This window comes from Sorex araneus, chromosome 11, assembly GCF_027595985.1.
Source record: "Sorex araneus isolate mSorAra2 chromosome 11, mSorAra2.pri, whole genome shotgun sequence".
Lineage (NCBI taxonomy): Eukaryota > Metazoa > Chordata > Mammalia > Eulipotyphla > Soricidae > Sorex > Sorex araneus.
This window is the reverse complement of record NC_073312.1, coordinates 10,560,751-10,588,660: the sequence shown is the minus strand read 5'-3', so window position 1 is coordinate 10,588,660 and position 27,910 is coordinate 10,560,751. Positions and strand designations below refer to the sequence as shown.

At 56.2% G+C, this 27,910-nt stretch overlaps 1 protein-coding gene across 4 annotated transcripts in view; it reads right to left on the bottom strand.

Annotated features, from left to right (window-relative positions):
* Nucleotides 1-27,910, bottom strand: part of HSPA12A (heat shock protein family A (Hsp70) member 12A) — a 125,576-nt gene that overhangs the window by 37,217 nt on the left and 60,449 nt on the right. The window contains exon 1 of one of the 4 annotated variants that reach the window (XM_055119665.1): nucleotides 18,764-18,912. The exons of the other annotated variants lie outside the window; for them this stretch is intronic. Within the exon in view, the coding sequence (XP_054975640.1) occupies nucleotides 18,764-18,806 (43 nt within the window). The 5' untranslated portion in view covers nucleotides 18,807-18,912. Of the gene's footprint in view, nucleotides 1-18,763; nucleotides 18,913-27,910 lie in introns of those variants that run through there. 4 annotated transcript variants of the gene reach the window in all.

Sequence of the window (27,910 nt, the reverse complement as noted above, 5' to 3'; positions counted from 1 at the left end):
AAGAAGAAAGAAAGAAAGAAAGAAGGAGGAAAGAAAGAAAAGAAAAAGAAAGAAAGAAAGAAAGAAAGAAAGAAAGAAAGAAGAAAGAAAGAAAGAAAGAGAAATGGAGGGAGGGAGGGAGGAAGGGAGGACGGAAGGAAGGAAAAAGAGAAGAAGGAAGGAGAGAGAAGAAAAGGAAGAGGAAAGAAAGAAAGAAAGAAAGAAAGAAAGAATGAAAGAAAGAAAGAAAGAAAGAAAGAAAGAAAGAGAAATGGAGGGAGGGAGGGAGGAAGGGAGGACGGAAGGAAGGAAAAAGGAAGAAGGGAAGGAAGGAGAGAGAAAAGAAAGGAAGAGAGGAAGAGAGAAAGAAAGAAAGAAAGAAAGAAAGAAAGAAAGAAAGAAAGAAAGAAGAAAAGAAAAGAAGAAAAGAAGAGAAAGAAAGAGAGAAGAAAGATAAGAAAGAAAGAAGAAAGAAAGAAGAAAGAAAGAAAGAAAGAAAGAAGAAAGAAAGAAAGAAAGAAAGAAAGAAAGAAAGAAAGAAAGAGAGGAATTGGAGGGAGGAAAGGAGGAAGGGAGGAAGGAAGGAAGGAAGGAAAGGGAAGAAGGAAGGAAGGAGAGAGAAAAGAAAGGAAGAGAGAAAGAGAAGGAGAGAAAGAGAGAAAGAAAGAGAGAGAAGAAAGAAAGAAGAAAGAAAGAAAGAAAGAAAAGAAAGAAAAGAAAGACAGAAAGAAAGAAGAAGAAAGAAAGAAAGAAAGAAGAGAAAGAGAGAAAGAGAGAAAGAGAGAAAGAGAGAGAAAGAAAGAAAGCATACTGGTCTACCAAAAGCTTATTCCAGAACATTCCCAGATAAAATTTTTTCATAACCACCCCAAACTGGAAACAACCCAGATCTCACTGACAGGAGAATGACTAAGTGAAAAGTGTGGTAGGGCCACACGCTGCGCAACACAGAGCAGACAAAGCAGCAATGCAGCCCACACGTGAAAAGCGATCGCCAGCACAGAGCTGAGTGGGGGACCCCAACATGAGCGAGTCTGTCCCCAAGGTGCAGTTCACGCCAAGCTCCAGAACGGCACCAGGCAGAGAGATGCTCCGAGTGCCGGCACGGGCTCTGCCTGCAGGAGGCCCGGGCGCCATCCCCAGACGGCACGGTCCTCCCAACACTGCCACGAGTGGCACTCCCCACACCCCGCCTCGAGCCCGTGAGGCAAAGCAGAGAGAGAACAGGTGCGTTTAAGGCTGAAACGTCCAGACACCCGCCGCCTCTTGGGACAGGGAGCTCGAGGGAGGCAGAAGGGAAGAACTTCCCTTGCGTGGAGGCATTTCCTGTCTGCTGCCTGATGGGATGCATCATGAAGTGACGGCCAGTGAAATCACTGTTTCCTCGGGACCTGAAACCAGGCACACTCACACCCTCACAGCTGGGTGGTCAGAGTTTAAACTGGCCTCGCTGGGCTAGGGTGTCAGAAGGTCACCATTCCTTCCAAAGGTGGCAGGGCAATTTTCCCGCCTGTGCTAGCCCCTGGGGGAGGAGGGAGGGGACATCGGAGGGGACAGCGCTGTCCCCTCCTCCCTGGGCAGAGCCAGCAGCTGCCCACCTCACTCTGAGTCAGACTCTGCAGCTCACCTCTTCCGTGGACAAGGATCTTGGGGTTCCCTGGGTCCCCAGCATGCTCTCCCTTCTCTCCCTTTCTCAAAACAACTCTCACTTAACTCATCTGCCAAGTCCCTTTTTCCCCAGGAAATGACACCATGTGATTATGCTCTGGGGCCCCTGGATGCAGACACCTTTGGCGGGGGGGTCCCTAGTCCACTATCTACACACAGGTACACAACGACAGAGAAGAGTCACCGAGGACCGGCCAGGTGATTCGGGCACCAAGCACTGCCTCACATGTGCGGGGCCCTGGGTTCAGTCCCCGGCACTGCGTGGCACCCCCAGCTGCTGCAGGAACAGTCTCTGAGCAAGCCTGGGAGTTGCCCCCAGGCCGTCCGGCCGTGTCCCCTAAGAACAAACCCACCGAGCTGCATACTGCGCGTTCGCACACACGATCGTGTGTGAATTACTCCGATCATCACCATCACGAGCGACCCTCGGGGTCAGCTGGTTGGACCCTCACACCCGCCGCTCCCCTGCCCAGCTGGACAGACCCGAGAGAGAGGGAGTCCAGGCTCTGCCTGCTACCCGAGACAGTACGGTACCCCGGAACAGGAGGTGGCACCTGTCACCCTGAAAGGGGACGCTTTTACGGCACCACGGGTACAAGAACTGGCCCCTACATCTGTTCGGTGAAAGACAGTGGGGGGTCAGGATAGCAGTCGGGGGGCATGCTGGGGGCTCTAACCCAGACTGCCCTGAGTACCACAGGGTCCCCTAAGCTAACGCAAGCCTAGAGGCCCGTGAGTACCCTGGGGGGTCCTGGGAGTCCCAGCAGCTCACCCTCAGTCTTGTATTCAGCCACCACGTCCAGCTGGCCAAGAATCATGGCGGGGAAGGGGGACGGGGCGGGGCAGAGTGATAGCACAGCGGGTAGGGAGTTTTGCCTTGCACAAAGCTGACCCGGGTTCGATCCCCAGCATCCAATATGGCCCCCCAAGCACCGCCAGGAGTGATTCCTGAGTGCAGAGCCAGGAGAAACCCCTGAGCATCGCCGGGTGTGACCCAAAAAGGAAAAAAAAAGAATCATTAGTGGGACCCTGACTTCCTGAGCACTGTTTGGAAGACACACCACTCCCCAACGCCCCTCCTCACACACACACACACACACACACACACACACACACACACACACACACACACACACACACACACACACGCTGAAGAAAAACAAAGATAAGACAGGGACAAGCAAAGAAAATCAAGGCAGGGTCAGAGGGAGTAATGGGGTCGGCCACCTGGAGTCCCCACACCCCGTCTCAGAGATGGGGTTCTTGGCTCCCCACCCCCCCCCACAGAGCAGTGGGAAACGGGGCCCCGGGAAGCTCCCCTTATTCTCTCTGGGGCTATAAATGCAAAGGGTCAGGACCCTGATCTGCAGTCCCCCCCCCCCGCCTGCCATTTGGCACCTACCCACCCCCATGGCAGCCACAGGCCCTGCTGACCCACGGGGCCCCTCAGGGAGCAGCAAGCAAAGCTGTCCCTGTGACAGGAGACCCACAAGTGCCCAGAGGAGACCCCGGGGGCAGCCAACACAGGTGACCCCACTCCCGCAGCCAGCCCTGGGCCTGCTCCTGGGTCCCAGCACTGCCACCACCAAGGCAGGCCCCCCCAAAAGAGAGAAGAGCTGGGTCTCCCTCCCGCGCTCTGGCCCTTCTGCTGAAGTGCCCCGATATTCAGGAATCAGGGGTCCTCGGGGGGCTTTCCTGTGTCACGGGACAAAGTGTGCCTAGGACAGGGATGCCGGGAGAGGCAACTCAGGATCCCCAGCGCTCGCTCCCCGAGCCTAAAGCAGGAGCTGGACCCCTGACCCGCGTCTCTAGGGATGGGAGAGACCCCAGCCTGCAGGGCCGGCCTTGTGAGAGTCCAGCGCCCCCCGGGGCTCCACCTGTCTGCCAGGCTGACCGCCTGCGGGTTGACAGGGGGTGTCTGGGCGGGCCAGGCAGGGCTGTTTCTGAGCTCTTCCTCTGAGCTCCCGCCGTGTTTCGTCCTGATGACCATCTCTCCCCTCTCTCCCCAGCCCCCGCCCGGAGCTGGGTGGGCTTTCAGCCCTCACTTCTGGGAGCCTTACTGAATGCCCTGAGCCTGCCACAGCGCCCGTCCCACCCAGGATGGAGTCCTGCCACCCACTCCTGCCCCTCTGCTCTACCCACTGGCAGCGGGCCCCTACCTGGCAGGAGGGGTGTGGCTCCCAGCTCCATCCCACAAAGGAGGAGATCTGCCCCAGCCGCAGAGGAAGGGCTGAGACTCGAACCCAGACCTGAACTTGGCCATGGAAGCTCAAGGCCTTAGGAAAGAAGCCCCACTCTGGGGCTGGAGCGATAGTACAGTGGGTAGGGCATTTGCCTTGCACACCACCGACCAGGGTTCTATCCCCAGCATCCCATATGGTGTCCCAGCACTGCCAGGAGTGATGCCTGAGTGCAGAGCCAGGAGTAACCCTTGAGCATCACTGGGTGTGACCCCCCCAAAAAAAAGAAGACCCCACACCACCCGGGTCGCACAGTCTCCCCCACGCTCAGTGGAGGGGCTTGCCTGAGGTTTCAGCACTCAACGCCCCACGGGTCCCCAGAGGTGCCCTACCTGAAGTGGCCTTCCTCTGTGCCACAGGAGAAAGGCCTCCCCAGCACGTGTGGCACCGTGCCAGGACCCCACCTCGCCCTCCCCCCCAGCACAGCCCTGCAGTTTTCAATCACCGATTGGTTGTTCCCAAAGTGGGTGATCCCAGCCCCCAGGGGGGAGTGAAGAAGTGGTACAAGGGGAGCCTCGGGTGTACCTGGGGGCACTGTCTTTCCTTTGGGGGGGGGGGGCTGGGGTCTGGACCACACATGGCTGTGCTCAGGGCTTACTCCTGGCTTCGTGCTCAGGGAAGGTTATGCAGTGCTGGGTATCAAACCCCGGTTGGCACACAAGGCAGGTACCTTAACCCCTGCACTCTCTCTAGCCCTCCCCTCCCGGGGCAGGGGCTCGCTTCTGAAAACCGGGGGTTGGGGGGTACTAACCCAGACCAGCTCCGAAGCCTCTGGTCCATGAACCATTTCCCCAGGGGCAGAGTCTGGATTCCTGTTGCAACTCTGGGAACAACCTGGGAACAACCGGCAGCACAGGGGGAAGCAACAGATGGTCCCCTAGAGGGCTCGGGGTCCCCCGGGCCGGGGCAGGGAAGGTCACCCGCAACGGCAGCTTCCTCCTGGAAACCAGCTCACAGATTCTCTGAGGGTAAAAGCAGCTGTGAGCAGACACATGGCGGGGAGGGAGGAGCCGGCCGCGGCAGGGTGGAGGGGTGGAGGGCTCCCGGGGGACACAGCATCCCGGCCACACCCCAGTGAGTCACCCTGGGCGGCCCCCATCGCTCGGGGCCTGGCTACGCTATGAAAAGCGGCTCCCTTGTCCCGGCTCTACCCACGCGAGGATTTTTAAAGGGCTGCACAGGACCCCCCGCTGCGTTCCTCGGCCTGTCTGGGGTCTCGCCGGCCGGCCAGTCTCCACTTGGGCATCTCTCTCGTGGGGCAGACAGTGAATGAATGTGAACTCTGACTCTGACATTCAACTGTTCCGCCCTCCATCCCTTCCTGCCGGCCATCTGCCCTCCGAGAACCTCAGCCTTTGCTCCCAGCACACTGCCTCTAGGATCTCACGGGGACAGCCTTGGGGTGGGGGGAGAGGCGGCCCCCACCCCAAAGTGTGGGGCTGGGGCAAAATCGTCCCAGTCCATGGGCTGCCGGTCCTGTTGGAATGAGTTAGGTGGTACTGGGGTCACCGGGGCTCCCGTTACCTCTCGGTCTCTCCCTCTGCCTCTGTCTCTCTGCCTTTCTCAACTCCCTCTCTCTCCCCATGCTGCATGCACACTCCTGCTGACGTCCCTGCATTCACTGTCTCTCCCGTACTTAGGTCTCTGCGTTCGTTCTCTCTCCTCCATGCTATGTCCCTGCACTCATTCTCTGTCTCTCCCACGCCTATGACGCTGCATTCATTCTCTCTCCCATGCTTACATCCCTGCATTCTCTCTCTCTCTCTCTCTCTCTCTCTCTCTCTCTCTCTCTCTCTCTCTCTCCCTCCCAGGCTATGTCCCTGCATTCACTCTCTCCCCCCGCCCCCATGCTTATGTCCCTGAATTCATTCTCTCTCTCCCCTCCCCCAGCACAGCAGCCTGTCCCCACACTCCTAGAGAATGCCTCCCCTCAAAAGCTCAGTGTCCTTCTTCCCACAGTCCTTCCAGGGGTGCCCCTGAAGCCAGAAAACCCCAGCAGGGTGCTGCTACTCCAATACCCTATTCTTCCCTCTTGGGGGGAGGGGGCTCACACCTTGCAGTGCTCCGGGATTATTCCTGGCTCTGCACTTAGGGCTCAACCCTGGTGGACTCAGGAGACCAACGTGGTGCCAGGAATCGAACCCAGGCTGCTCATGTGCAAGGCAAATGCCCTACGCCATGTCCTATCGCTCTGGCCCTACCGCCCCTATTCTTGACCTTGGCCCAACCCAGCAGCCCCGTCCAGATTGGGAGAACCTGTGGGGGTCCAGCCAAGGCCCAGCTCAGAGACACTCACAGCTACACTCCGTGCTCAGGGCTGACAAAAGCCCAGAGCTGCACTGCAGACCACCCAACCCCCCCAGAGCCCCTCTGACTTCATGTCCCCAGACGCCTCCCTCCCCCTTCCCCCAGAGTGCATGCTGACAGTGTTGTCAAGTTTTTATACAGCCAAAGTCAGACATAAAAACCTTTCTAATGAATCCTATCCTCTGTGGGTCAATTCATTTAAAACTTCATTAAAAAGTCCATTCCTTCCAATAAAGGGCAAAAGGGACAGCATCTATTATCTATTGCCATTAAGAAACAAATGTTTTGAACAGTAGTAGTAAAAAAGTGGAGATCGTATTTGTTTCTTTTTTGTTTGTGGGGCGCCACACCCAACAGTGCTCAGGGCTTACTCCTGGCTTTGAGCTCAAGGGTCACTGCTGGCAGGGTGGGAGGCCCTGTGTGACACTGGGGTCACACACAAGGCAAGGCAAGCACCCACCCCACTGTACCGGGCCCCTGATTTGTTTCTTTGGAAAAAATAACTATTTTCCACTGAGGAAAGTGATGTTATCTAGGGGCTTGTTGTACATGAACTTGATTCTGTCCGGCTTCGTGCCTTTAAGTCCCATTCTACTGCATTTTTTTTTAAATCAGAAATGGATGGTGAATGTCTTTTCTGCATCTCTTGACATGATTCTCTGATTTTTATCTTTCTTTCTGTTGGTGTGACATTACCTTGACTGGTCTGGATTTGTTCTAAGCATCTTGGTATCCCTGGCAAATGCCCCTTAGCCATGGCATCTCATGTATTACTGGACTTTTATTTGCTAAGGTTTGTTAAGGATTTTTCTTTTTTTTTTTTTTATTGAATCACCATGTGGAAAGTTACAAAGCATTCAGGCTTAAGTCTCAGTTATACAATGAATGAACACCCATCCCTTCACCAGTGCACATATTCCACCACCAAGAACCCCAGTATATCTCCCCTCCCACTCCCACACCCTCCCCCCCGCCTGTGTAGCTGATAATTTTCACTTTACTTTGATTACATTCAATATTTCCACAAAAAAACTTATTGTTTGGAGTTTCCCCCCCAAAATCAGACCTGCTGAAAAGGAAGCATTTGATAATTTGTTTTCCATTGCTGAGAATGAAGAGATATGAGGCCATCGCAGCCACGTGGTTTTGGATTTCTGCATTTTAGTATTTTAGTAACTAAGTCCAGGGAAATTTCTGCCAGGAATTGCAGCATTGCAAGCTCGTACCTCTCTTTAGTGGTCCTTATAATATGGCGGTCGCCACGCCTTTCTTCCCCTCCCCCGAAAAAAAAAGCCTAGAGAGACAAACCTTTCCCCTCCTGGGACGGCATGGGACTGTGGTTTAGTTCATAGTCTAGAGGCATTTTGGCAAGAAGCTGCTGGTACCAAAAGTAGTTTAGCTGGCCTCCAGGATCACGGTCATCCAGCAACAGAGAGGCCACACACGTGCAGCCACTCGGGTCACATCTCGGCGAAGAGCGAAGGATTTTTCTTTTTTGCAGCAATGTTCATCAAAGTTACTATAATCATCTCTCTGTGTGATTTTGAGATGTCCTCAACTTTTTAATCAGTGGAATGTTGTTGGTTTCCTAAACTACGTATTGAGAAGCATTCCGTCCAGTTCAGTTTGTTCTTGGAGAAGTAAGGAAATAGCCTGTACCAGAATTATTAGTACCAAGAAGTACTGGTGAGGGTATGAAGAAAAAGACCACCACACACCGCCCGTGGGGATGTAAACTGGTCCACCACAACTGAAACAGGCGTGAGGATGCACGTGGCCATCGGGACTGGGGGACTCCAAGGCCATTGCTGGGTGTCACGGGCAAGTGGGCAGGGGCACCGACATGAACTCGGAGCTCAGCTTTGCCAAGTGTGGCGGGGCAGAGTCTTTCCTCCCCAAACCTCAGCTGACTGCTCTTCCCAGGAGTGAAGGAGCACGTATGCCCAGTCCCTGCACTGACCAGCCACTGGCCCTGGGCCAGAGAAGGGCCCCTCCAAGCTCTGTCTTCTCCACCACCTCCACCTCCACTTGGAACGACGCTCTGGACTGCTAAGCAATAAACACCCCCTGGCCCATAGCAATGAGGGACCCTCAAGGACAATGAGTAAAGGACAAGAAGGGAAGGAAGTGACCAGAGGATCTCAGAATTTAGGCCCCGCTGACTCCTGGAGGACAAGCACAGTGAGGCCAGCCAGAGGCTAGAGTCAGCTGGCAGGGTCGGGATCCCAACCGAGCACCGGGTCCCAAGAAAACCAGGAGCCTGAACCCAGCAAACGCTGTCTCAGGCACCCAGAGCCCAGCACACCCCGAGGGCCCTTTAGCAGCAGTTTCTGAAACACCCACTTTCCTGGGAGGCCCAGGGCAGCGAAGTAAAAAGGGAGCTCAGGACCCCTGTCTACAGAGGGTCCTCCATTCCCAGTCACACTGCAACCAGCAGGCAAAACCAGCTCCAGGCTCTGCCCAGCCTCTGGGAAGTCCAGCTGTCTCCACCCGCAGTTCACATGCGCAGAAGGGAGGCAGGGAGGAGGGTTCCGGTTACCCAATCACCTCCCCTCCCCCGCCACCGTGGGCCATGGGACCAGGCAATCATCTCCAGCAAAGAGAAAGCGTTTCTCACTCACATCACATGGCTTGCTTTCCTGAAAACCGTCACGTGAGGCAAAAACCATGCCCAGAATCACAGGATGCCTGGGGAAGCAGGGGTCAGTGCCTATCCCTCCACGGCACATTGACTCCACACCCAGGAAGTGCTAAGACCTAAGCATCTCCTTCCCTGCCCACCCCCCACCCCAATGGCCAATGCCGGATGCCCTAAGTCACAGGCTGTGTTCCCATCAGGCTGCTCACTCTCTTGTAGAGTCCATCCTCATCCAAACCTAGCCAGGGCATCCCTGGCTCCACTGTCCTCTTACAGGAGCAATGACTTCGTCTTCCACCTTCCCCGGCTCTCTCAGCTCCGGGCCTAGGGGAGGTAAGCAAGTCACTAAGGCAGGCCCCGCGTGAATGAACGGAAGGCACATCTCTAGACTGGCAGTTGTTTCCCTTCCTTACCTACTGCTTTTCAGTCAGTAGGTGAAAAGCAGGGCCTGGGCTGGCAAAGCACAAACACAGTCCTCGGAGTAGCAATATCCCCAGGGATGCTGCCAAGCTTGATAAGAGGGTGGTGGGAGGGTGGGAGTGGTGGGGTGGGGGGCAATATTACAGCAGGTCGGGTGCTGGCCTTGCACACGGCTGATCCAGATTCAATCCTTGGCAACCCGTACCGTATGGTCCCCTGAGAACTAGCAGGAGTGATCCCTGAGAGCAGGGTCAGGAGAAAGTTCTGGGCACCACTGGGTGTGACCCAAACACCTTTTTTTATTTTTAAGTTGAGAGTGGCCAGCCACCCAACCCAGCAAAGCATCACGCAGCAGGTATGAGAAGCTGAAGAGGAGCGGGTTCCAGAGTTTAACGGGCTCAGAGCTGGAGGGATAGCACAGTGGGTAGGGCATTTGCCTTGCATGCAGCTGACCCGGGTTCAATTCCCAGCATCCTATATGGTCCCCTGAATACTGCCAGGAGTAATTCCTGAGTGCAGAGCCAGGAGTAACCCCTGTGCGTCGCCGGATGTGACCCCAAAAGCAAAAAAAAAAGCCAAAAAACAGAGTTTAATGGGCTCTGGGAGGGACCAAAGGCTTTGCAATGAGCATAGCCCCTAAGGCTAAAGAACAGTCCCTCTAAATCCCCCTAAATGGTTGACTCCTGCAACCTTCGATTATGTCCCCTTACCTGAAAGAGGGATCTGCAGATGTGATTCAATTAAGGATCCTGAGGTGGGGAGGAGACCCCAGACACTCAGAAAGGGCCTCCTAGGAGGTCCTTCACAAGGGTCCTTATAAGTGGGCAGAGGGCAGATTCAGAGAGGAGACGTGACAACAGAAATGGGTGAAGGCTGGAGGAAGGGGCCACAAGCCAAGGAGCACAGGTGACCTCAAGAAAGCTAGAAAAACAAAATAGTTCTCCCTCAAGGAACAGAGCCCCGAGGAGACACTGATTTCAGCCCAGAGAGCCCCCGTGTGGGACTGATTTCCAGCCTCCAGTTGGAAGACAATAAATGGGCGCAGTCGTACACCATTGCCTGTAGGTCACTGTCACCATGGCAACGGGACCCTAAAGCACTAGTAATTCCTCCTGCCTCCAAGGACGTCACTTAGGACTCTCATTCATAATGACAGTAATGGCTGGCATTAATTCCATGTGTACTTTGTGGCTGGCTGTTTTACTGGTCACAAACTCAATAACCTTAAAAAAAAAACCACACACGCTTGGAAGAAGACACCATCAAAATTCATAGTTTATAAGGGTCAAAGGGATAGTACAAAGGTCAAGGTGCTAGTTCCAGATACGCCAGCCCTGTACTATCCCGGGTACCGGAAGCAGCACCAGGAGTCATTCTTGAGTAGAGACCCGGGAGAAAGCTCAGAGCACTGCAGAGCTGTGGCTCCACCCCGCCCCCAGGAACGAAACATTTAAAAAAATAATACAAGACAAAAATCCATATCTTACAAAAAGTAAAAGATCTTTGACAGGTCAGGGAACTTGCAGCCTGAGGCGGGAAATGAATCCCCCGCCCCAGAATCTGGGCCCCGAGCCCACACTGAACCACCCCAGGTCCCAAATCACACCCACAGGTTGACCATTGCCCCTTACAGAGCAGCCTGGGGACACCGAGAGCCTGACCAGTATTTTCTCACTCCGCACAGCATCCCAGGCTAGTTCCTGCCCCAGTGTCCACTGCAGCAGAGACTGAGGCAGGGGCAACGGGAGCCCCAGGAGCCAGAGAGACCAACGCGGCCCATTGCTGCCCTCAGGCCCCGCCAGCCGAGGGGCGGGCAGAGCCAGCCTGAGATGTGTGTAACCCACACCGGCATTTCTTTACCAGGGGCATGTGGGTCACCCTCCCTGTGGGCCCTAGGATATTCCGAGGCACCCCAGGTGAAAATCACATAAATCATGAGACCAAGGGCCCAGCCAGGAAGACAGGGGAGGACACACAGGAAGGAAACCCGGTCAGAAAGGGGGTGGGAGCAGAGAAAGGTTGAGAAACCCTGGCTGACGAATCCACACGAGTCATCTTCCAAATGGGGTGCTTAGAAAGCGGATAAAGTCGCCACTGGGCATGTCACTGGCGAAAACCAGGACGCATGGCTGCCCTTGCACAGAGAGGAGGCCGAAACCAAAGTCCACGCTCCCGCCGCTCCATGCTCCTGGCTTCGTCCCCAGCCGCCGGCCACGGTCAAGGCTGGAGCAGAAGAGGGTGGTCCTGGCACAAGCTCGGAGCAGCTGCAGAGCGCCAGACCTCAGCACAGCGGCCTGATGGGGGACGGCCGAGGCCAGCAGCTGGGAAGAGTCAGAGGAGGCGGAGGACCTTGAACCCCGACCGGCTGCCCCAGTCAGCATCCCAAAGGGATGCCCAGTGCAAAGAGCCGGGTGGGAGCCAATCAGGGCCAAAGCCAAGGATGCATCCAGAGCGGCCGCACGGGCAGCGGCTGGCCGAGGTGCCCTTTCCCGGCAGTGGGCTCTGGGCCCAGCCCTTCTCCCCCCGGTGCCTCTTGGGGAAATGGAGCCGTTAATCAAAGCTCTATCCATGCGTTTCAGAGTCACAGCTAATGGTCCCAGCCCTCCTCTGCGTGGCCTCTGATGATTCCAACTGGGACAGACGAGAAAAAAGGAGGCAGGACGGGCAGAGGTTATGTCTAGATGGCCTCGCCCAGAGACTGGTTAGGGGGGAAACTGGGAACAGGATGAGAATGATGGCACTCACGGAAGACCCTGCCTGGATGCTCCGGGCCCCACCTGGCCACCCCAAAGCCACACACTCTAGAGCCGTGCCCCACCCCCAGACATGGACTGCACTCCCGGGAGGGCACAGAGAACCTCACTACACAACCTCTCCGGGCCCGTGAGATTCTTGGGCTGGCTGCAGAGGTGTTTCCTGGAGGGTCAGAGTCCAGGAGGGAATGGGAAGGAGATCACCACCCACTCACCCCCGCACCCTGCCCCACTCCCATGATGCCAGAAGCTCTTCCCTCTGGTTCAAGGCCCTTTGCTGCTCCATCAAAGAGAGTTGGGAGTCCTGGGTTCTCATTCCCTCTGAAACGCGAGCCTCAAAGTAACTCATCTCATACCCAACAATTTGCCCAAGACCCTCCACCAGTAATTTGTTTGGTTCGGGGGCACACCCAGAGGCACAGAGGGTTTACTCCTGGCTCTGTCCTAGCTCTGTGCTCAGGGGTCATTCCTAAGATGCTTGGGGAGGACCACGAGCAATGCTGGGGACAGAACCAGGGTGGGCGAGGGAGTATAACCCTCCGACTATTTTTCCGGTTCTTCACCAGTGATCTAGTATTACTTCCAGCAATCACAAGTGTTAACACTCCTGTCAACATGTGACCCCAACAGTACTAACTCCATTTTTTAAAGCTTACAGAGGTGTGTGTGGGGGATATGGGGGGGTAGGTAGACGGGATTCTGGGGGTCAGACACTGACACCAGTGGTGGGTGTGGAGCTGGGATACTGTTTACCTGAAACTCACTAACAAAATTGTAAATCAAGGTGCTGAGTCAAAAATTAAGTCAAATAGTAGAAAAGGCCTACTGAGAAGTAAGTCATACGAATATCATAAAGTGAAGCCCGAGCCTCTGGCAGGATTAGAGCACAGCCTGAGCACGCGCCACAGGCAGCAACCCCTAAAGTGCTCCCCTCGTGCCGGGCTGTGCTTGGTCACCGCCTGTCAGTGCCAAGTGACTCTCCTACGGGACAGAAACCAGTGAATCTTCAAATAAAGTTTGAAAATATATTTTATATATATATATAAAACTGAACTGAAATGGACAAATATATATATATTTTAAATATGTTTTCAAACTTTATTTGAAGATTATTTTAGGGCTGGAGCAATAGCACAGCAGGTAGGGCATTTGCCTTGCACACAGCTGACCCAGGTTCGATTCCTCTGCCCCTCTCGGAGAGCCCAGCAAGCTACCAAGAGTATCCCGCCCGCATGGCGAGCCTGGCAAGCTACCCGTGGCATATTCGATATGCCAAAAACAGTAACAACAAGTCTCACAATGGAGACGTTACTGGTGCCCGCTCGAGCAAATCGATGAGCAATGGGAGGACAGTGACAGTGATATATTTTTAAAAACTCCAATAGGCTGATTTTCAAAATAACCAAGAAGCGGGGCTGGAGCAATAGCACAGCGGGTAGGCGTTTGCCTTGCACGTGGCCGACCCGGGTTTGATTCCCAACATCCCATATGTTCCCTGAGCACCACCAGGGGTAATTCCTGAGTGCATGAGTCATGAGTAACCCCTGTGCATCACCTGATGTGACCCAAAAAGCAAAATAATAATACTAATAACCAAGAAGTTGCAGGTAGGGGCAGTGGGTCCCTGTGGCGGGGTCCAGAAGGAGAGCCTCAGCGGTGACCCTAAGAGACAAACCGAGCCGGACAGTGCTGACCTCTGTCCCCGCATCACTGCCCCGAGTCAGGTCACCCTGGCCACCGCAGCCGAACCTCAGTTTCCCTTGGTGCGGAATCAGCCCCTTGCAGGGTTGCAGGGTTTATGGAGATCAAAGGCACAGACACAGACACCACAGAGCTGGCGCTGGAGAGAAGCGTTTGCTGGTCCAGACAGTCTGGCTTCAGGGTGTAAGACGTATCTGGGGCTCCCCAGTCCCCCCACCACCAATTCCCCGTACCTCCATCACCCGTCCTGCCCAAGTCCCAAGTCTGAAACGTGGGCAGCCGGGAGCCCACGGAATAAGGCCTGATGGGGCAGCTCACCGGAAGAGGCCCCGGCGCCAGGTTTTAAGGACCTTCCCAGGTGCATCTGGCACACAGCCAGGACTCAGAACCACCCACTGTGGGAATGAGCCCCGGGGGGCTGTTCTCAGGCCAGAGGGAACTGTCCCCCACAACCAGCCCACTGGCCCCCACCCCCCACCCCCCCACACACTCATTAAAATCAGCTGACACAGTGGGGAGGGCCACGTGGGGGGCTCGTTTGGGGTTCATCAGAGATGCATATTCCCTCCTGGGTTCTGCTGGGTGCCCCTGAAAGTCTGACGGCATCACTTTGGACGTATTCCTCGCAGAGCCCCGAGTCTGAGAAAAACACCAGTGCAGGGTCTGCTTTCCCCTGGCAGACTCCTCCATCTGAAGGAAGCCCCCTGCCAGACCGGCCGCCCGGTCCTACAAGACAAGGGTCTCCCTGGTGGGCACACAGGTGTCGGCAGTGGGAGGAGGCCCTCTCCCTCATCCCAAAGCTGCTTCCCCCCCACCTGCTATCGCCACTGTCCCACAGATGCTGGGCACCCTTCAACCTGCATACCCGCTTCCGCACCCCTCAGAGCGAGGCAGGATGTGGGGGTCTTCGCAAAAAGCCACATGGCCCGGATGGGCAGCATCCCCGGGGGGTGTGGGGGCCTGGCTACATGTCTGAGCAGCGCCGGCCCTTCTTGGTGGCTGCCTTGGCCTGCTTTCCTGGCAAGGCCCAGAGCCCGCACATGCCCGAGGGGCAGCACCCTGTGGGGGCCACATGCCCCTCATTCACGACGGGCCCTCTCCCTCCCTGCCGCCCTCATTATGCGGCAAGGCAAGAAAGAGGCTTTCTCCCTTCCCAAAGAGCCCTATTTATGCCACCGAGAGCACCTCGCCCCCACAAGACTGAGTCGTCACTCAAAGCCTTGTTGGAATCCGAGTGGCATGGCACCGGGAGGTGGCTGAGCCCTGCCCGCCTCCCCCCTGCTGCTGCCACCCCCCTCCCCACCCCCTGCCGAGCAGCTCCTCGAGAGGATGTGGGCAGAGTGTGGGTGCTATGCCCACGGCAGAGGGACTGGGCTTGCTGACCACACACGCACCTACCGGCCCCTCCGAATGTGTCCCTTGGAAGACTAGCGGGGACAGAGACTTGCCGTCTCCCCTCAGTGGAGCAGAGAAAGGGCACCGAGAGAGGGCAGGGGTCTCAGCCCTCCCACCCGGCATCCACTGGCTGCGTGATTTGACTCATTGGCCGGACGAGGCCTCATATCTCATGGTCCCACTGGCAAGCCAAAAAGAGGACAACTGCTTCCTCACAGGACTGTCGGGGCCTCTAGGGATGATGCATGCACCTTCGTAAGCACCCAGTGAGCACCTGTTGGGAGACCCGCTGTCTAGGCAGTAAATCCGAGTAGGCTCCCTTAGAAGTCAGACCAGAGCGGGGTTTTGTAGGATGAGTAGGAGTCTGCCGGAGGGAGGAGATATGCTAGGCAACAGGAACCCACACGAGGGCCTGATTGGAGAGCACTGGGAAAACTGATACCCAGCGCTGGGAGCATGACCAGGGCAGGCAGACACTGTAGGGGTGGTGGACACAGCTGCAGAAGCAGTGAGACCACACTCTAGCCGGTGATACCTCGTGTCACTTGGCCGTCTGGTTTGCTTTTGTTTTTCTGTGGCTCCTTTGGGAGCCACACCCGGTGTCCTCAACTTCCCTTTACAAGTCAGTGGCCGGAGGGCAGTGATCAGCCACCCCCCGTTAGTCCCGAACTCATTCACTCGGACACTTGGTCCAACTCACCCACGGCCGCTGACATTACGGGCACAGACAGCGTGTGAACATCCCCCAGGCCCCGCTGGGCTCCTTTCCAGCGGGACCACGCTGCACTGGTCACTTCCCTGTTGGTGACAAGGGGGTCACTGGGCCCCTCTCATGAGATTATTCAACAATAGGTGGTTTAGTCAGGGGCTGGCGAGACTTTCTAGTGGGGAAGGCGCTGCAAACCTGGGTTTGGTCCCCAGCACAGCCGACGGTCCCCCGAGCACCGCCCAGACAGATGCCTGAGCACAGAGCCAGAAGCAAGCCCTGAGCACTGAGAGAAACGGCACGAGAAAACACGAAACAACAACAACATCCACAACAAAGAATGGTCTGGGTAAAAGGGGATCATTCAATACTCCCAGAGGCACCCCCAAGCCAGGCAGAATGGTTGCCACCCCCTCCCTGCCATTCCCCTTCTCGACTCCCAACCCTGCAGGAAATGAGGGAGTTTCTACTCCTTGCCTGGCTGTGATTCTATCGCCCCGGCCTGCACCACCTCTGGCCCACCGCAACCTTTCGGGAATCCAGGCCGACCAACTCTTGGGAAAGGGGCTGGGGGCAAGACTGAAATGTCACTTCAGTCTTCTCCTTCCAAAACTTCAGAGGCTAACGGGTGGCCCTTCTGATGTAGTGTAAATGGTGCCACTCAAATGTCCCGCTAAGGAAGCCTGCAAGCATACACAGAGACATCAGATCAGAAACACACCTCAGCGTACCCGCACTCCCCAGCCCTCTGCACCTCTACACCTTCCCACCCTCACCAATAAGACGGAGGCAGGGGAGATTTTTATGGCCACTACTTTGGGGTACCCCCCACCACTGGAGGCTCCCACAGGTGCCATGAGGGCTATCTGTGGCTCTCATTCTTTGACACCCAGGGCACCCCTGAACAGTGCCTTGAAGCATCTCCATGTATGTCCCCAACTGAATGATCGTCCACACGAGGACAGGACAGAATCTGCTGGCCTGGGTCCAAACCAACATCTCCCACACAGGTGACCTTGGCTAGGTCATTGGGCCTGGGAGGAGATTTCTCGCCCAGGGAATGGGAACGCTGGTAACAGGTTTGGCGTGGGGCTTCAGGAGGGAAAAAAAGAGCACGCATGTTCATTACCCCGCAGAGAATACGCAGGGAGGGAACCTTGGAGGTAGATGTGTGAGCAGCTCTGCTCCTATGAGATCCTATTAATATCTGCCATTTACTAGACGAAGGGGGAGCCCAGAGAGAAACTGAGGTGCCAGGACCACCTGCTCCGTGTTCTACGCCCCCGCTCCTGGAACTCTCCCAGCTGCCTAGGCTGCAGACGCCGGCGCCAAGACATGGGAGAACAGAACGGCGCAGCCTGCAGGGATGCAGCCCCACCGCATCCCTGCGAGCGTTACTAGGTGCTGAATTCTGTACTTCAAACTGAACCGTGGGGAGGGGGTGCGCAGCCCAGCTCGCATGCGTCTCTAATTGGACAGATCCTGCGGGCCAACCTTGCGCTTGAGGTCACCACCTCTTATTTATCCCAGCATGGGGGGGCGAAACATCGCTTCAGCTCTGGCGATTCTTCACCATTCGGACACTCCTTCCTACCAACCTCATTCTCTTTCCACTTGAAAGCAAGAGGCTGTGGGGAGTGGGGGGGGGTGGGGGGAGGGGAGAGTGGAGGGACGGATTATCAATCCCGTCGCTGAGTGATGTTCAGACAAAGACAGCCACCAGCTCGCCGCCCGGAGTTTGCCCAATGGGAAAGGCAGAAGAGAGGGTCCGATGCGAGGAAGCGCGTTTGGACCACACGGGCCCTTGCAGGAGAGAATCTCTCAGGATGTCCCCCTCCCCCTGGCTCATCCCCACCACTGCAGTGCCTTGCGGGGAGGCACCTCCCAGATCCGCAGGAACAATGGGCTGGGGAGGGGGCAGGTGCGGCTCCCGAGCACCGCAGAGGGCGGGGGCCGTCGTCACGGGAGGGCTGCACTGCCCCGAGACTCAGTTTCCCCGTCCTCGGGGGTCCCCGCAGAGCCGAGCGCTCCTTCGCCCGGGATGGATTTCCTACCCGTCCCGGGGGGGTTCCCATCTGCCCCGCCGCTCCCGGGCTTGGCGCGGGCCACGCTCCGCGCCCCGCGGCCGCCCCAGCCCAGGCCCTTTTCTTGCAGGTCGGGGGCGCGCGGCGCCGCCAGTGCGCCCAACTTTCCCCCACTTGGGACCCACGATGCTGGCCGGCCTGTCCCCTCCGCCCGCGGGGCCGTGATTGACAGCTTCGGCTCCCAGCGCCGCTCCCCCTCTTGCCCGGCCGGTGGTCCCCCCTCGCGTCGGGTTCCCCACTCCGCCCGGTCCCCAGCTTTCCTCCGAGCCCCCTGGGGCGAGGCGAGCGCCGACCCTCTGCATCGGGCGCCCCGCCCTTCGCACCCACCCCGACACACACCCCGGGGCTGGGGTCCCGCAGCGGCTCCCCTCCCGGCCCGGAGAATCCCCGGGGATGGGCGGGGAGCGCGGGGAGCTGCAGCCCCGACTCCGTTGGCGCGTTCACCTTCATCCGGAGGGGTGCGGGGACAGGTTGCCTTCATCCCACTGCCCCGGTACCCCCCACACACCCGCCCCCCACTAAACACCCACCCCCGCCCCGCTGAGTCACGGCGGTGAGCTTCTGGGGGGGACCCAAGCGCGGGGATCCCCGCACGCGCGCCCGGGATGGACCTGGGGGGTGGGGCGCTTCGTACCGGGACGCACCCAGAGCCTGGCCCGAGGCCCCACCCGCCCGGGGCCCACGGATCCCGCCGCAGTGCCCACACCCCCGCCGGGGAGCCCCACGAGTGACGGTTCCCGAGCTCCCCACGCGAGGACAGAGCGGGGCGCGGGCGCCCACTTTCCGGGGCCCCGGGACGGAGCCGCAGAGGGAGGGAGCGCGGGCGCGCCCCCCATCCCCCGCCCATCCCCCGCCCCGCGCGCCCTGCTCACCCCGGGGCCCCGGGTCCGAGCCGCCGGCCTCCTTGTCCGCCATGGTCCCGGTGCAGGTCCCTAGCCGCGTCCTGGGCGGCGCTCGGCCGGCTGTGAGCCGCGGGCAGCAGGGAGCACCGCTCTGACGCGGCCGCCGCAGCCCGCGCTCCTCCCCGCGCTCCTCCCCGCGCTCCGCCCCGCGCTCCTCCCCGCGCCCCGCCACCCGCTGCCGGGGGGACGGCGGGGAAGGCTACGGCCGGGCGGCGGGTGGGGGGAAGGCAGAGACCACCCGCGGGGTCCGACATCCCGCAGCACGCCCCCCACCCCAGCCCCACGCTCCAGAGGACGCCCCTACCCGCCCCGACTGTCTAGTTCCCCTCCCGGGGTCCCCGCAGAGCGGGTGGGCGCCGACGGCGACTCCGGAACCCCGCGCCACCCGGAACCCAGAGCGCGCGCTGAGGACCGGCCTCCTGCGGGACCCCCAGGGTGAGGGGCCGCTGGGCTAAAACGGTCACACAGGCGGGGTCCCTCTGTAGAGGGACTCGGGCCCCCGCCCGCCTTCTAAGTCTGAACAAGGGCATTAATAATGCTGGGGTCGGGGGAGGGCGAGGAGGGATGCGCCCTCCTGGTGCTCTCGCTCAGACGCCCGCACACACTCGCGCCAGTAGCACCCGTTTGAACCCGGCCAGCGGCATCTGGGGCCACGGAGGCCCAGCCCTGTTGGTCGTAGGGTAGGGGTGCGGGTGGTAAGAACAGAGATCTAATAACCTGGCCCGAGAGATAGTTCAGGGCTTAAAGGCGCTGCCTGCCTGCCTCGCTGGCACCAGGTATGGTTCCCTCCCCCCACACCCATACCCCCACCCTCGCACCGCTAGGAGTGACCGCGTGTGGCTCAGTGCCCCCCACCCCTCAACCCCCCATCTAGTGATTCTTGATCAGATCCACACTCCAAAGCCGTTCGGGGCCTTCTCATTCTCTGAGAGATCCCCATCTTGTAGAATAGAAAATTGGGGTTTCATGGAGGGACTTACGGGATAATCCCCAGATCACAACACTGTGATCTTGGCTGTGCGTGGCCAAGCTCGAGGACCTACCTCGCCAGAAGTTCCTCCCGGAAATGTCCCCTGGGGGGGCAGCTCCCTGGCACTGGTTTGGGGTGGGGGATAGGATGGGGTGGGGGCGGGGAGCAAATCCATGGACCAGACTCTAACCAGAAGGTGAGGCTGGGAATAGACTAAAGGGATGAGCCTGTCCCCTGCCTGCATTTGATTTCTCCAACGTGCGTCTCTGGCTGCAAGTGAGACCAGGGCCACGTTATCTCACCTGTGAGTCTCAGTGGCCTCCTCCCGGGAAGGGCTGTGATTGCACCTCACAGGCAATCTCATCGGTCCTAACGGATGAGGGTTAGACAAGGCGGTGCCCGGAACACAGGGGTCTGGGCTTCGCTTGGGGAATGGCACGTGGTAAGCCATCCAGAAAAGTCTTCATGGTACTAAGTCAGGATGTGAGGTCGGGGGAGGGGGAACAACACCAGGAAAGTGGTCAAGGCTTCATCCTGCTGGCTGTGCTCTGTGCTCAGGGGACATATGTGAACTGGAGTCAGCCCAGCGCAAGGCAGGCGCTTTGACCTGTGTACTATTTCTCCTGCCCCAGGCTTCTTTCTGACCATGAACAATGGCCAGTTGTGCAGTGAACTGCTGCCAGTACTCTGGGAAATGCCAGGTTTGCCCAGAGTGCCCTCCCAAGACTGACTGCTTGCTGTAACAGCACCCACCATCTGTGAAGGTCCGAGGGCCAGGGGCTGTGATCCCCCGCAGATGCAAGCAGGAGCCACTGCAGGGTGACAGGCAGGCCCCGAGCAGGCTCCGGGCAGAGAGGGGAAGGGTGGGTTTAGCTTGCCTCAACCTTAAAGCGGCCTTCCCAGTTTCAGCTGGGCCAGCGCCACAGCCCCGGAGAGAGCCAGGATAGCCGTCAGCAGTCTGCCCGTCCATCACCAGCGGCCCGTGGCTCCAGGCTGGGGCGGAGAGGCCAGACAGGGCTTTTCCTCACTCACAGTTCTGCCCGAGTCTCCCTTTGTCTCCGGGCCCGCCAGTCTGCCCTCATCCACCCGGAAAGCATGAGCGTGCGGGCAAATCAAGAGGACGCCTCCATCCCAGCCTCCTCACCCGGATTCTCCCTCCCAAGCCACTCTGCACCTTCCTAGGCCAGGATGCCAAGCTCACTGGCTCTGTTGTAGCTGCCCACATTGGGGCCCCAGTCCCGGGCCATCGCCTGGAGCAAGCCCCAGGACACCGCCCCCAGAATCACACTCTTTCTACTTCACCCATGCACCTCTGTTTGCGTCTCTTCCTTCCCTACGTGGCCTCCAGGCAGCCCGGCACCCGGGAAGCTTCTCTGACTTCTTGAGGGGGGGGCTCCCACCTCCACACCCAGTGCTGGTCCTTCCCCTTCTTGGACTGCACCCCAGAGAGCCGCCCCACCCCCAAAGTCCCTCCTGCTCAGCTAGAGCCCAGCTGTCCTTCCTGGTCCCTGCCTGGCACTCGGCCTCAAGACTGGGCATAGACTGGCAGTCCTCCCTCGGCCTCTGATTCCCAGCTGACTGTCCATCCCCCGATACGCTGGGCTTTTTGAACACAGTAAAAAGCATCTTACGTGTGACACCACCACCCCCCCATCCACAAATGGGGCAAGGGGACCAAAGATGCACATTCCCAAAGAAGACATCTGGATGACCGATAGGCATCGGGAAAAGTGCTCATCACTCGTGATCGGGAAAACGCAAATCAAAACGATACTGAGATATCATCTCATGCCTGTGAGAATGGAACATATCAAAAAGTCAAGAAATAGTGGACGGGATGAATGTCATCTGGTTCCACCTCTACAGAAAAAGCCATGTGGGAGTTGCTCCAAAAAATAGGAGTAGAACTCCCATCTGACCCAGTGGTACCCCTTCTTGGCCTCTATCCCCAAAACATAAAAATACTAATTCAAAAGGTTATAGGCACACCTGTGATTATTGCAGCACTTATTAGGGTGCTAAGATACGGAAACAACCCAAACGCCCAAGTAGGGATGAACAGATCAAGACGTTTCGTTCTCCTGCTATAAAAGGGATGATCACAGGGACAGTATTTATGGGAGATTGTGCAGGTAAACATTTTGCCCAGGGCAAGGCTACATATGCAGGAGTAAAAGAGACTCAACTTGTTTATTTGGACCAGAGAACACTGCTCCTCCTGTTTATTATAACCCACAGAATGGATCTCATCAGAGGCATCTTGGCTGGTGGAGAGACACAGAAGATGCGGGGGTGAGTGGCTTTATTTTTAATGTTTATCCCAATTTTTTTTCTAAGTTTGAGAAAAAAAACCCATTAATACTAATCCAATTATGTACTTTTCTGTAGGAACCTTCTAGTGAAAAACAGATTTGGACTGAAATGTTCCACCAGAATTTTGTCTAGCAACTGAGTATTCAAAAAGTGAATATTGAAGAATATGACTAAGGTTTGAATGAGCCCGGACATCAAACCTTACTCCCCAAACCCAGGCATGAATCAGGGTCCTTGACTTCTGACCTTTAGTGCATTTTAAAACCAGAGCATCAGAGCCCAGAGAGGTAGAAAGCGGGTAAGGCATTTGCTTTGCACGTAGCTGACCCAGGGTCTCTCTCCAGCATCCCATAGGGTCCCTCATGCACCGCCAGGAGTGATTCCTTAGGGTAGAGCCAGGAGTAACCCCTGAACATCGCTGGGTATATCCCCTCGTTTTTTATTTTTAAAATTAAAAATTAGAAAAGATAAAACTGGAACCTCAGAGCAGAACAGGATCCAGTTTCTACACACATTCCCCGTGGCTTCCCGCCCCATCTGACGTTGAGTCAGCCTGTCCATTAACATTCCAAAATGCGCTTCACATATACAGCAGAAGCTGCTCTGCTAAGAGGAAATCCAAGGGCCAGAGGAACTTATTTCTCAAAATATCACAATCACTCGAGCTTACAATGTAAACTTTCAGAATGCCTGCTCAGGTGATGAAGGGTTATCCAAACACTGTGGGAAAGTATTTCAAACAGCCAAGCAAACAGCTATGGTGCCTCTCAGCAGCGATCCCCGAACCGCACCGCTGGCCCTGCAGGCTCCCCGTTTACTGGAAGATGGAACATTCCGGAAGCCACATCTCAGGGAGGATAGTGCAAAGGGAAGCAAGGACTGGAGAAGAAAAACTGAAATGATTGCATGGCCCAGAGAGCTTTCACAGCAGCTGCCATGCAGTGTAGACCATTTGAGCCCAAAAGCTTTGTGCTATAGAAAAGGATGACTTCTGGACTCTCAGCCTGCTGTGGCTGGCTCATAGTAGGTGCTCAGTAAATGTCCTGTGAGGAATAGACTAGAAGTCAGGACACAGAGGAACTACACACTCCCCTCTCTCCCCACCCTCTCTCCCCCTCCTTCTCTCTCTCTCTCTCTCTCTCTCTCTCTCTCTCTCTCTCTCTCTCTCTCTCTCTCTGCACACTCACTCTCATTTTTGGACCACACCCCACTGTGCTCAGGGCTTCCTCTGGCTCAGAGGCTGAACTGGGGTGTCCGTGCCCAGGGCAAGCGCCCTACCCACTGCGCTCTCTTGTGTATGGTGTAGGGAGGGGCAGCTGTCTGGGGCTGAATTACACTTGGGTTTGAATCCCACTCCGGTCCCTTCCCAGCCATGAGCTTTGGGCCCAGTGACTGGTTCATTTCCGCAGGCTGCTGAGAAGCCCCCGCGGCAGCCCTGCTCCTGGCAGCCTCCCTCCAGCCCACGCCTGACCCCGAGTCCTCGGCCACGGAAGCTGTCCGTCAAGGTGGGTCCTTTGGCCACGGCTGACGCTCACACGCAGCTCTCGGGAATGAGGTGCAGCTGGCCTGAGCGAGGGGGTCTTCCCCACAGGACGTTTTCCTTACCAGCCTCTCTGTGAAAAATCTACATATTTGGAAGATAAATTAAAAAAAAAGAGGAAACATCTCAACCTTCGCTTCTTAGCTGGCCAAGGGAAGTCAGCCACGTGTGAGCAGAACAATCCAGCAGTCAGTGAGACAAAGGCAAACTGTTGTCCCAGCCCCGCAGTGACATGCTGACACCCATTCTGTGATCCCACGGGGCAAAACCATGGCCACAGCAAACGCTGTAGACGAAAGCAATCCCGGATCCCATCCGGCTGCTCTCCTGGGCCCTCTCCTAAGTTGAGAATGACCAAGAGGTCACCAGCTTTCTATCAAGAACCCAGCTGCAGAGCTGGTCTCAGGACCCCTACCTTCCAAGACCACGCCCTACTCCTGTGTGGCCTTGGGCAGGTGACCTACCCTCTCTGATCTTTTCATTTCCTTTTGTGGATCAGCAACATTACTACATCTGCCTGTCTCATCCAGCTGATCAGAGACCTGGGGTGGAAAAATTCATGCCAGCCTAAACCAAGAAGTTTCATACTTTGGAAAAAGGCCACATGGGTGACATTAAGCATATGACTTAGCCCTTGTCTTAAAAATGCATCCTAAATCGGGGCTAGAGTGATAGCACAGCAGGTAGGGCACTTGCCTTGCATGCGACCGACCCGGCTTCGAATCCCAGGGTCCCATAGGGTCCCCTGAGCACCGCCAGGAGTGATTCCTGAGTCCATGAGCCAGGAGTGACCCCTGTGCATCACTGGGTGTGACCCAAAAAGCAAAAAAAAATGCACCCCAAGTCAAAAGAAAATCACTCTATGTCTTTTAAAATAAGGACACTTCATACAAAGAGTTAGTTCATTGGCTGAAGTGACAGACACAGGGCCAGGGAGCTGGCTTAAAGGGCTGGAGAGCGTGTTTTTGCATTCCAGGAGCACCAGATTTGACCCCTAGTGCTGTTTGGTGCCCCCGACCACCACCGGGAGAGATTTCCCCAAGCACCAGACATCAATACTGGTGTGGCCAAAAGGCCAAAATAAAACAAATTTCAGATATGAATGTGAAGGTGGTACAGGTACAGGGAAAAATAAAATGTCAAAATAATAGTGAAATCAACAGCAAACATGTGTGATCTACATAGGCACAGCGATCACAATCACTAAATGACGCCTGGGCTTGCTGAAAAAACAAACAGCTGTGGACAACAGGGGGATAATGAGGCGGCATTGTCCTCCCAGAGTTCCCTGAAGGTTTTATCATTGCTTCTATCGTTTTGTTCTGTCTCCCTCTTCCTCTCCATTCCGCTGGGAAGGCGCCCCTGGCTTCCTGGGGTGGGCCCGGCTGCATCCTGCTTCCCTCCCCGCCCCCCCTTCCCCACACACACACGTGATCTGGTTCCTAGATTGTGTTGCTGATTTTTGAACTGCAGCTCTCAAAACAGTCCAGCCACGGCCACGGGTGTGAGATCAGACGGGCGGCAAACACGCTCAGCAAACACTTCATTAGAGCAAATACAGCTAACTGCGTGCTGGGCCCAGGAATTGTACATTTGGACACAAAATCTCAGTCTTCACTGGAGGCTTCCTGAGGCTTCCAGAGTGAGCTTCGAGGGGTGCTGAGGCCCGCCCCAGCTTGCCCTGGCACTGGGCAGGGCTTACTGCACCGCATCTGCAGGCCTGCCCCCTCCCCCCGAGCTTCTCTGGATCATACGTTCCTTTGGGAATTTGATCAATGCCCAGAAACTCTGCAGAAACTTGAGGGCTTTCCCCTCCAGCTACTCCCTAGCTGGTGGGAGTCGCTTCACTCTTTCAATCACTTGTGCACTAAAGCAAGTGTGCATGAAGCATCGGTTGGGAGTCAGCCTCGGAGTAAACATGATCCCTTGCCCTGAAGGTGAACACCGCCTCTGGGGCTAGACAGGAAATAGAAAAATTACAATTTCCCCGGAAGAGTAGTTGGGCTAGTCCAAGCATCAAGGACAGACATCAAACCCCAATGTCGCATGAGCGCCCACTAGAGGCCGTATGGCACAAAGCCCCTGGCATGAGCCGAGACCTCCGTAGGATTATTGTGGGCCATCCCTCTTTCCCTCGCCCTTATAGGAACCCTGCAGGAAGGGACTGGCATTAGCTAGCACAGAAAAGGAAATTAAGGTTCAGGGAAAATTCACTCACTTGCTCCTGGTCGGCAAAGGACTTGGAGACCAGTGTTCAGGCTGGTGCCCACCGGGGGCTCCTTCCAGGGCTGGGAAACAAACGGGAGGGGCCCGCAGGAGTCCTGCACGGGTTCTCTGGGTGCTGGGGTCCCTTGGCTTGGATGATGCTGTGCCCCTGAGCTCCGTTCAAAGCATGCTATCCCTGGTAGAAGGCCTGGGTGGGAGTGGCGGGGGGCAGCATTTCCAAATTCTAAGTGATGGGACAGGGGGCCAGGCCCCAGACTAGGAGGCGTTTGTGCTGGGCCACACAGAGAGCACCAACACCGTCTGGACCCTCGGGCAACCTGAGCTCCCTCCAGACCCCTGCCCTGCCACAGCATAAGGGAGGCTTTTCAGAGTGGGGAGCACCAAGGTTCCACGCTGGTGTAAGATTGCTCAACTGCTAAGTTCCGGTAAGCAACAGAACGTCTTTGAGGCTGAAACCAGAAGGGAAGAAAGACAAGTGATGGAAGGCAGGCTCAGAGCACAGGCCTGGGTAGGGTATCTTGTGTGACTTTGGGCAGCTCTCTTTATCCATCTGTAAAGTAGGAATGACAACTGTACCCACTTTATAAGACTGTTATGGAGATTAAATGAGCTGATACCTGTGGCTCTTTCAGTCAAGTGCCAATACAAGCCATACACTATTGATAATGCACTGAGCAAGTGTTAGGAGACCACATACCTGGACAAATGAAAGTCATATCCATCTATTTCTCTAGAATAGCTCTGTGTGTATTTAAAAGACAAAAAAAGGAAGACACTAACATAGCATTAATGGCAAGTTCTCTTTAGTGAGATCATTCATGACTTTTAAAATTCTATTCCCCCCATTTCCAATAGACAGTATGTTTTTCTTTTAAAACCAGAACAAAATCAATAGAAACTTGAAGACTGGATCAACAGAAGTGCGATGAGTGAGTCAGGAACAGAAAAAACATTTGCAAAGGCCCATCTCAAAGCCAGAAACCCTACACTGATTGAGGAAGGGGTTCTGGGACTGGACAATTCTCTTTGGGAACCCCTGAGTCACCTGTCAATCACTCTCTGAGAACAGTCTGCAGATCCTTTGGGAATGCTGGTGATAAGCCACCACCACTCTCTGCTCTATGAGTCATCGCCTTTCAAATCATTGTACCTTTCTCCACCTCAGTTCTTCCATTGGTAAAAGGAGGCTCCTGTTAGCCTGTCAAAATACTTTCTATTCGGTTAAATGCCAGCCATTACAGCACTCAGCATTCCCCATGTCCGCAGGAAAAACTTGCCTATATCTTCAGTAGGTAATAACTGAATACAGATGTTAAACTAGAAGTGAAAATAGCCTTCCCCTCTTGGTCTCCTCAAAGGAAGCCCATGGGTGAGTATGTGCAGTTGGTGTCTTTGATCTCAATGTAGACAACCGCATGCGTGCACAACTGGGGAAGCCAGAGGCTGGCTGATGGCTGATGGACCGGAATGAGGGGGGGGGGGGGCGGGGCGTGCTACAATTCTCACTAGAGTTCAAGACAAGAAAAGCAAAAGCAGCCTTGATTTCAATGATGCAAGGGGAAGGGAAGGACAGAACCCGAGAACGAAGACCACAGGCTGGAGAGGAATATTGGCAGGTGTGAGCGATGGGGAGGCGGGTGAGGTCAAGAAAAGGACTTTGACGGTATTGCCGGAAGCTGTGCGTGTCTCTCTTTGAGTTTTCCTGGGGTGGAGCAGGGAAGTTTTCATTTGGGTTCAGTTCTCGAAATTTCTCTGAAAGGTCATGCTTATGGGCGGTGGGGGGGTCATGGTGCCCGTTTCCTAGGGATGCCACCCGCAGGTGCATTGGGCTGCTGCTAGACTGTGGGCCACAGGGTCTGTCTGGCTCCCCAAGGGCCCTACCTGCCCAGAACCTGCCTTCAAGGTCAGGGTCTGCCCCCCACCTTGGTGCCCCCCCATCCTGGACCACTCCTCCCCACCCCTCAGCAACGCAGATCCGTGCTCTGGAGCCGCCTGAACAGCCTGCCGTGGCTGGGCCCTCTCCCGCCTTAACTAGCCGGGACTCCAGCCTGGGGGGCGATCGCTGGCC